This window comes from Lactuca serriola, chromosome 1 (genome assembly GCF_051521515.1).
Source record: "Lactuca serriola cultivar US96UC23 chromosome 1, Lser_US96UC23_V15, whole genome shotgun sequence".
In the NCBI taxonomy this organism is placed as follows: domain Eukaryota; kingdom Viridiplantae; phylum Streptophyta; class Magnoliopsida; order Asterales; family Asteraceae; genus Lactuca; species Lactuca serriola.
In genome coordinates, this window is record NC_136408.1 from 19,965,012 (window position 1) to 19,974,794 (window position 9,783).

Genomic DNA, 9,783 nt, shown 5'->3' on the forward strand with positions numbered 1-9,783 from the left:
TTAAAGCATAAGACCCATGAACTTTACCTATAGATTAATTACAGCTTAAATGTTTACCATTTCTATCAGTTAAACTTCTACATAGCTTGAATTGGCTTATGACCAAGAATAACCAAAGCATAAAAAGTAAAAAATGAAAAAAAAATCCAAAAGAAATGCAACAATGTAAAGAGATGATCAAAACATAACCACAATAACATGAACCCGTGAAAACATAACCAAGTAACGAAATGATCAAAAGTGTTTCTTTTCTGTTACAACATTCAACTTTCAAAAACCTCCATATTTATAACATTGTACTTTCATTTCTCATCAGCATTATTAAATAAACAAAAGTATAATGCTATAAATAGATATGTTTTTGAAAGTACAATGTTGTAATAGAACAATGAAATTGGTATCTAAACAATTAATCAAAAGTATGTCAGTATTTCCAGCATTTAGCCCTTAAAGCTTTTTAAATGGCATTAAATAAAGAAATGACCAGAGCACTAAAAAATTAGTTAGCAACTTAGAAGCATATTTTTCTTATAATAACATTGTACTTTTACTGATTTCTTTGTTATAACACCTTAGTCTAACTTCTTTTTATTAGAGCATTACACTTTAAAAATGTATCTAAGTATAGTAATTTATAAGTGAATATATTTTGTAGAGTATAATGCCCTACTGAAAACTGTATTGGAAATACAATGTTATATTTAATTTTAATTTGTCAAAATATACTGCACTAATAAGAAAAAATAATGAAATGAAATTACAATGATGTGATAAAAAGAATGAAAGTAGGATGCTATAGATTTAAGAGAACATGCAGTAAGCCCTTCACAGTATGTTGACTCAAAAACGTCCATTGCAGCAAAGGAGTCGATACCGATAGTGGTGAAATGGAGAGTATCAGTAGATCCAAATCTATTAGGGTAGATATGTAAATTATGATTTAAATAACTCAATAAGTTAATAAAAAAATATTTAATTGGGTATTTTTAGATGATTCTGGAAATAGGCATTTACTCGCTATGCTAAGGTCAAATGATGCGAATATTGAACTTCATCAACTTGAAAGAACAATGATCCTTCTTTTTTCCACAAAACAGAAAACATACTTTCCCTTAATATATTATGGTATTCATAAAGTTAAAAATCGACAATATCATAAACATAATTCACCTTTGATATAAGACCTATCCAGTATGATTCATAACAATTACCTTTTAACCCTTGGGTAATATGATCCATAGAATTTGGAATTGGGATGGTATTTGAGCTACACCTACCTTTGCCTCTGATATGTCTTATTGTTGGCTGCCCGGAGCCAGAATAGACATCCATAATTTTGGTTTTAGACTTGTTTGCAACTCCGACACCATATTAACTTGAAATTTTAACTGCAACGACATAAGATTATATTAAATATATATCTCCCATTTTACACAGACACACACACATAGGCTTACATCATAACTTCGTCTGACTCTAGATCTAAAGATACATGATTCTTACAGATCTGAAGATTGAGGAGGTGTCGAGAATGAGCAAATGATGTGCGTTTCTTTTGGCTTTAAGAAATATATATCTGATATATCTGTTAGTTTGTCAAAAATGTTGATTTAATGAGGAATAAAAAGAGGGGGTTAAATAAGAAAAACAAAATGAAGAAGAAGATAAGAGTTTTACCTTGGTCGTAGATGTTCATGTAAGGAAGAAGAAAAAGAAACGTTGTTGTGAAGAGATGGTGATGGTGGTGGTGGTGATATCATATGCATCCTTCTTATCGTCTTTAGCCCTCTTCAAGCTACCGATTTTAGCATTATGGATGAAAATCATCTATTAAACACGCACACACAGAGTTAACAGACACAAATAATCAAATACAGATACACAATGAGCACATAGACAAAACAATTTAGGAGGTACTTTGGGTAGTTTCAAGGAAAAAGGAAAAAACAAAAATAAATAATGAAGTAAAAATGATATTGACTAAAATTTTTTACCAGAAATGCAAAAAATGAAATTGATTTTGCAGAATTCAAATTCTATAATCGATTTGAAAGGGAAGAAAGAAGAAAATCATTTTTTTGCACAAAATAAATTTAATTTTGCAGGGAAAAAAACCCAGAAGCAAACCTAAAGCGAGCATATTTTGGCGAGAACAAAATCAGATAATGGGAAGCGTCGGGGGGAGGGCGGTGCTGGATGTGCAGGGCAGGTAGAGGGCAGCGACGTGGCTAGAGGACGGAGTCGGGGTCAATTTCTCAGCGTCTGATGGTCTCCGAGTGGAGCAATGGTGAAGGTCGTCGATAGAGGTGGTGTAGGTAAGAGGAGTGGTTGTTTATGGCGGTGTGCAGATGAAGAAAGTAGATTCTTTTATATTGTTGCCTTCAAACAAAAGGTGTCTCATATACACCCCGCTCCGAGTCAAAGTTAAAAAAGAGAAAAGAAAGTAAATAGAGGAAATGAGGGGAAAGTAGGAGAGAATGGTTCTCGAGTTTCATTAAATGAAAGAAGTGGAAGAAAATGAAAGGAAAACTTTTTCTTTTAATTTTTCTTCCGATTTGGGAGGATTTGAAAAGAAATAACAAAATGTTTAACTTTTCTTTCATTTCTCTCCAACTCGGGAGCACAAATGACAATTTCTTTTTCTATTTTTTTTTCTTTTTTTCTCTTCTTACTTTCTTTTCTCTTCTTTTCTTTTCTTTGTTACAACTCGGGAGCGGGTGATAGGGTCTTTGAGAAATGAGAGGATATGAAACGTTGGACGAAGGTGAAGGATTATAGGGTCAACTTTGACTGATTCTATTTACAGATTATTCGCGGTTAGATTGAGATATTTAAATGTTGTGTTATCTTTTTTTTTTATAACAGGAAAGATAAGACTCACGTTTTTTAATGTCTCAATATTCGAGTGTGAGATTTATTATGCATTAAAGACTTGTATTTTCTGCATTATACTTGAAAAAACTTAAATTAAAATATTATTTTAATCATGATTTGTTGTATTTTTAACTTAAATACTTGAACGTCTTAAAATTATTTTTAGAAATAGTAAGATTTGTATAATAATATAGTAAGATATACTATTAATTCTCATTCTTTTTTTGAATAATGATGTTTTTTATTTTTGAATTTTTGCCACAGATATTTTATATTTTTGGTAGATTTAGTCCCTACAAACAAATGGTTTACGTCTTATATTTTAGCATATTTAGTCCCAACAAATAAATGTTTTATATTTTGAAAGATTTAATCCGTACAACAAAGGTTTTACATTTTAACAGATTTAGTTCCTGTGAAAAAGGATTTAAATTTTTGGCAGAATTAGCCTCTGTAATTTACTCTATGTTAAAATAGTGATGTTTGTTGTTTTTTAGACTTTTGCCACAAATGTTTTACATTTTGGCATATTTAATCCCTGTAACAAAGATTTTTTTATTTTGATAGATTTATTCATTGCAAACAAATGTTTTATGTTTTGACAGATTTAGTCCCTGCAACAAAGGTTTTATATTTTGACTTATTTAGTCCCTGAAAAAAGGTTTTAACATTTTTGGCAGATTTAGTCCCTGCAGTTTACGATATTAATGGTTTTAGGTATTTTTGGTTTGAAAGGGAAGGGACTGGCGTGCTGCACATCATCCCCTATAGTTTTACACATTGACAATTAATGATACTACTCTAATGTTTAAATGAAAACAAAATTACTATGGACTTCCGGGACGTTACAAGTCGGTATCAAAGCCTTGGTTTGAGGGATTCAGGCACACTCTTGGGTATGACTAAACACAAACTGAGGATGTAACGCCCGATTCCTGATATGTAATTAAATCAAAATTTACTCACTCTTATATGAGAACTCGATGAGTTGGAGGCCCCAAACTCATCGAGTATGAATTGTTTTTGGGACGCGGGTTAAGAAACCTACTCGACGAGTAGGGCTGGAAGAGTGAAACCTTAATGATTCCTACTCGATGAGTAGGAATTATTTTTGGGACGCGAGTTAAGAAACCTGTTGCTCAGGCCCCCAATGAAATATGACGGCCTTCTTCGTCGGTCGGGTCAAGGGTACTGCTATCTTGGAGAAGTCCTGAATGAACCTCCGGTAATAGCCTGCTAACCCTAGGAAACTCCGAATCTCAGATGGAGACTTTGGAACCTCCCATCTCATCACAGCCTCTACTTTGACCAGGTCAACCAAAATCCCATTCTGGTTGACAAGGTGCCCCAGAAACTGCACCTTGCGCAACCAAAACTCGCACTTGGAGAACTTAGCATACATTCTCTCACACACTTTATCGTAAGCTCACTTTTTATGTCACGCAGTTTCGTGTCGGTTCTGTCGCGAAACTTCGACACGCCATAACTTCTTCGTTATAGCTCGGATTTCGGCGTTCTTTATATCTCCAGAATCCTTGTCACGACCACTACAATTTTCATCATAGATATCGGGCTTATCTAACGTTTTATTTTTTACACTTATTTTTATTATATCTTTACAAACAAGTATTTAATCACATAAAAGCACATAATTTATATAATATTCAACTAATTCATCTTTATTACTTTAAAATAGGTTACAGCGGTTGACCCAGATTATTACACCATCGCATCAATGCTTAGCCTCGAAATACGGGCGTTACAATTCTCTCCCCCTTACGATGATTTCGTCTCGAAATCATGTATCAACAAACAAATGCGAATAGCGACTCATCATGTCACTCTCCGTTTCCCATGTGAGGTTCGGCCCATTCGAATGTTTCCATCATATAAGCACTAAGTCGACCATCTTGCGTCGTAACTTCTTCGTCTTACGGTCAACAATCACTTCGGCTCTTCGATCAGCCACTTATTCTCATCCATTCTTAACTCTGAAATTGGAATTATGTCGGGAACTTCTCCCTTGAACTTCCTCAAATAACACACGTGGAAGGTGTTATGAATACCATCTAGTTCTTCTTGTAATTCGAGCTTGTAAGCTTGGTTCCCAATCCTCTGAATAAGTTTGAATGGTTCAACGAATTTTGGACTTAAATTTCCTCTTTTCCCGAACCTTATAAGCCCCTTTCATGGTGAGACTTTAAGCAAAACCGAATTTCCAACTTTGAATGTCATCGGTCGTCTTTTCTTGTCAACATAGCTCTTTTGGCGATCCCGAGCTGCTAACATCCTTTCCCTAATCACCTTTAGCTTTTTAGCAGTCTGATGGACTATCTCGGGGCCCATAAACTTCTTTTCTTCGGCCTCAGGCCAACTAAACGGCATACGACACTTCTGTCCATACAAAGCTTGGTAAGGTGCCATCTTGATGCTCGAATGGTAACTATTATTGTAGGAAAACTCCACCAGGGGTAAGTGCTCATCTTAGTTACCTTGAAACTCTAAGGTACATGCTCTTAGCATGTCTTCCAGTGTTTAGATTGTTCTTTCACTCTGATCACCGGTCTGTGGATGGTAGGTTGTACTTAAACACAACTTCATACCGATTTCCTCTTGTACACTACTCCAAAACCTTGATGTGTAATGACTATCACGATCTGACACAATCATTAAAGGTACACAGTGAAGTCTCGCAACTTCCTTTGCGTAAGCATTTGCAAGCTTATCCATAGACCATCTTTCATTGGCTACTATGAAGTGTGCACTCTTGGTGAACCAATCTACGACCACCCAAATCATATCGTGACCGTTCTTTGTTCTGGGTAGTTTAGTCACAAAATCCATGGTCAGTGGCGGACCGTCTTAGGGGCCAGGGGAGGCCATGGCCTCCCCGCTTTTAGGTGTTCTAATACCTGTATATACTCATCCATATGAATTCAAGTTAAAAAAAATAGTAGAATGACATCTTTGGCCCCCTGGTTTCCAAATCATGTGTGTGTGTATATATATATATATATATATATATATATATATAGCAATGCCCGATAACGAAATTTTCGGAAGATCACAAAGGAAATCAAAACCAACTTTGTTTATTTAGGATACTATAAAACAAGGAAACTTAATATATATTAAAATCTATAAAAACCCACGATTATAATCAATATTACAACAATTTAACCTAAGTTTGAGTTAAGAAAACTGAAAAGTTTAAACCTAAATCAAAAGTTTATTCTCGCCACCAGAATACTCATAACTCACCGGAATAAAATCACCGACTATTAAGACCATTGCTGTTTTGTACTGTTTTCCGGTCACTGGATTGTTCACGCCGTTGGTATCGTACGCCCTTTCTCCTCTTCGCCAATCACCGGAGCCTGTTGAAACTTGGCCTCCACCGTCCGTCGACCGTTGTGCGTTTGGGTGCTCTCCGCTAAGGGTGGTCTTCATTCTCGTTTCTCATTATAAGAGGTACATAGATCTGTGTCTTTGTTTGTCCTTATATATCTATTAATTGATTTTCTATTGCTAGTGGAGTAAATTTCTAGGCAACAGTAAAGTAGAAATTGTGAATTGCAGTTTTGCAGAGAGCCTTTATGATGAGTTATGATTACTCACATCTGACATTATTGACATATGGTATATATTAAAATAATATATGTAAAAGTATATATATTATATACACTACTTTATATTTGTTAGTTTATTATTAATTCTAAAGTAACTATTGACTTGTTTGCATATATTCGTACATAGCTTATGAATTAGGATATACAAAAGTATATATACATTTATATTACTTTATACTTATTATACTTAATAGTTGAATTTGCATACAATTTTTGATGAATTGTCGTGTATATATGAAAGTAATTTATATCATATGTAGTTTATATTATCTTTTTAAAATAAAAGCTTTAAATGTTTATCGGTATTTTATATTGATATTTTGTTGATTGTTAATAAATTTGGTTGTATGGTAGATATCAACATGAAAAAACAACGAACTATTGATGGGTTTTTTAAAAGAAAACACTCAAGTTCTACTCAAGATTCCGAAAACCCGCCGGAGATTGTTTTGGATGAAGATGCCCCCATACCCGATGTTCATAATACTGATAATCGTTTCAAAAAACCTCATCTTGAAATTAATGAAATTGATCTTAATACATTAGAAAGAGATCCTGGTTTGCGTAAGCAAATTTATGATTATCCGGTTAATCAGCGAGATACTATTAGGCGAGCATATATTAATCTTGGTCCCTTTCAACAAACACTTGCTGTATATCCAAAATCGGGACCAGAAACCCATAAGCGTAGTTTTCAAGCTTCTTGGTTTAAATTATATCATTGGCTTGAATATTCAGAGAGCTTAGATGCTGCGTTTTGTTTTCCATGTTTTTTATTCAACAAGCCTTCGGGAATGGGACACTACGACCAACAAGCATTTACTATAGATGGATTTCAGAATTGGAAGAAAGTTGGTGGAAAAAGTTGTGCTTTTTTGCATCACATAGGGACTGAGTGTACATCTTTTCACAACGTTGCACAAAAATCATGTGATGATTTGTTAAACGAGGCACAAGATATACGAAATGTGTTTGAGACATTTACAGAAGAAGAGCGTAAAAATAATAAATTAAGACTGAAAGCTACTATTTATGCAGTACGTTGGTGTGCCTTTCAAGGAGTTGCATACAGAGGCCACGATGAAGGACCAGATTCCATAAACAAAGGAAATTTTCGTCAATGTTGAAGGCAATTGGCGATTTTAACACGGAGATGGAAGAATTGTTTCGTACTGCTCCTAAATATGCATCGTATATATCACCGTCAATTCAAAAAGAGGTTCTAAACCTTATATCAACTAGGGTGAGGAGGATGATTTGCACGGAGATTGATGGTGGGAAATTTTGTTTAGTTGTTGATGAAGCACGTGATCAGTCTAATAAAGAACAAATGTCAATTGTTTTGAGATTTTTAAATAAAGATGGATTTGTTATGGAGCGTTTCTTTGGGCTTGTTCATGTACCTGACACTACAGCACAAACTCTTAAGAATGCAATTTATTCTGTAATGTCACATAACAATCTTGATCTTAAGTCTATTCGTGGCCAAGGATATGATGGTGCAAGCAATATGCGAGGTCATTTCAAGGGTTTACAAGCATTGATTTCAAATGATTGTCCATATGCGTATTATGTTCATTGTTTTGCCCATCGATTGCAATTAGCATTAATGGCTGCTTCACAAGGAGTTGTTGCATTACAAAAGTTTTTTACTCGATTATCTTTTGTTATCAATGTTGTTAGTGCTTCCTCCAAGCGTGCCGACCAAATTAGAGATGCACAAGCCGAGGAAATTGCATACAAGGTTTCTATTGATGAGCTAGAGACAGGTAGGGGTCTTAATCAAATTGGCACATTACAACGAGCTGGTGATACTAGATGGAGTTCTCACCTCAAATCAGTTTCGAGCTTAATCAAAATGTTTAGTCCAACTTGCGAGGTTTTACTTAAAATTATTGAAGATGGCACCGGTGCAATCAAAGGCGACGCAGATTCAGCATATGAGGCTATTACTACATTCGAGTTCATTTTTGTTCTTCATCTCGAGAAAGAAATAATGGAGATCACTGATTTACTTTGTCAAGCTTTACAAAGACAAACTCAAGATATTTGTAATGCATTGAGGTTAGTTGCATCTACCAAATTGTTATTACAAAAAATGAAAGATGAAAGATGGGATAGTTTGCTCTCTCTTGTTAAGTCATTTTGTCAGGAACGCAACATTGATATCCCGGATATGTCTTATCCCTACTTTAGTAGAGGGGATCGAGCTCGTAACGAGCGTAGTGATCATACACTTGAACATCATTACCGAGTGGATATATTTTACGAAGCAATTAATTGTCAAATAATGGAACTAAATCATCGATTCAACGATAGCTCAATGGAGTTGCTTCGACTTTCAACAACTTTAGATCCTAAGAGTGTTGATGAGCCTTTTCAAATTGGTGATATAATTAAGTTAGTAGATAAGTTTTATCCTGAAGATTTCAATGAACAAGAGAAAACGGTTTTGAAGATACAGCTTCAACATTATGAGATTGATGTTGTTCAACATGCAGATTATAAACTATTGGCATCTATGTCCGAATTGTGTCAATGGTTGATAAAGACTAGAAGAGTAGCAAACTTTCATCTTATTTATCGAGTAGTTAGTCTTATACTTACTCTTCCAGTTTCTACTGCCACAACAGAGAGATCATTTTCAGCAATGAACCTCATTAAAACAAGGTTACGGAATAAAATGGAAGACGAGTTTCTGAATGACTCATTGGTTTTGCATTTCGAAAGGGAACTTGCTGAAAATATTAGTTTAGAGACAATTGTAGAAGATTTTAAAAAAGCAAAAGATCGTCGTGTTCCACTTTGATAAACGATTTAACAATCTATATATTAGTTTTCTTGTTTAAACTTTTGATATGTCATAATTTTGAAATAAATAAAACTTATTTATATAGTTTAATTATAAAGTCTTAATCTTGGCCCCCCTAGTTGTAGTGCTTGTGTTCCGCCCCTGTCCATGGTGATATCTTCCCATTTACCCATGGGGATAGGTAAAGGTTCTAAATTCCCATATGGTTTCTGATGTTGTGCCTTAACTCTCGCACAAGTTACACACTCAACTACATACTTTGCAATATCGAGCTTCGTCGTCGGCCGCCAGTAGTAGGATTTTAGATCCCTACACATCTTAGTGTTGTCAGAATGAATCGAGTACATGGTCTTGTGAGCTCCTTCCATCAAAATATCTCTTACTTTGCCCATCTTTGAATACCTTTAATCCTTGATTATTCATACCGAACACCAACGTTTTGCCTAAACGTCCTTCCTTTTGGTCATT

The 9,783-nt window shown here is 34.7% G+C and overlaps 2 protein-coding genes and 1 long non-coding RNA gene across 4 annotated transcripts; 2 read left to right on the plus strand and 1 right to left on the minus strand.

The window, feature by feature from the left end:
- LOC145066842 (uncharacterized) lies at window positions 1-2,420 on the minus strand. 2 transcript variants are annotated; one of them, XR_013688804.1, is made up of 5 exons: window positions 2,128-2,420; window positions 1,678-1,827; window positions 1,458-1,585; window positions 1,015-1,388; window positions 1-912 (listed from the first exon to the last, which is right to left on the minus strand). It is a non-coding gene; the product is annotated as an uncharacterized LOC145066842 (long non-coding RNA). The 2 variants fall into 2 exon arrangements; XR_013688803.1 differs by lacking the exon at window positions 1-912 and having other exon boundaries at window positions 1,060-1,388; window positions 1,504-1,585; window positions 2,128-2,411.
- Window positions 2,421-6,865: 4,445 nt separating this feature from the next.
- Window positions 6,866-7,630, plus strand: LOC145052275 (uncharacterized). Its single transcript, XM_079000073.1, has one exon. It carries the CDS (start codon window positions 6,866-6,868, stop codon window positions 7,628-7,630), a length of 765 nt encoding a protein of 254 aa, XP_078856199.1.
- A 26-nt stretch (window positions 7,631-7,656) lies between these two features.
- Window positions 7,657-9,312, plus strand: LOC145052284 (uncharacterized). The gene has a single exon (XM_079000086.1). It carries the CDS (start codon window positions 7,657-7,659, stop codon window positions 9,310-9,312), a length of 1,656 nt encoding a protein of 551 aa, XP_078856212.1.
- The last annotated feature ends 471 nt before the right edge of the window (window positions 9,313-9,783 follow it).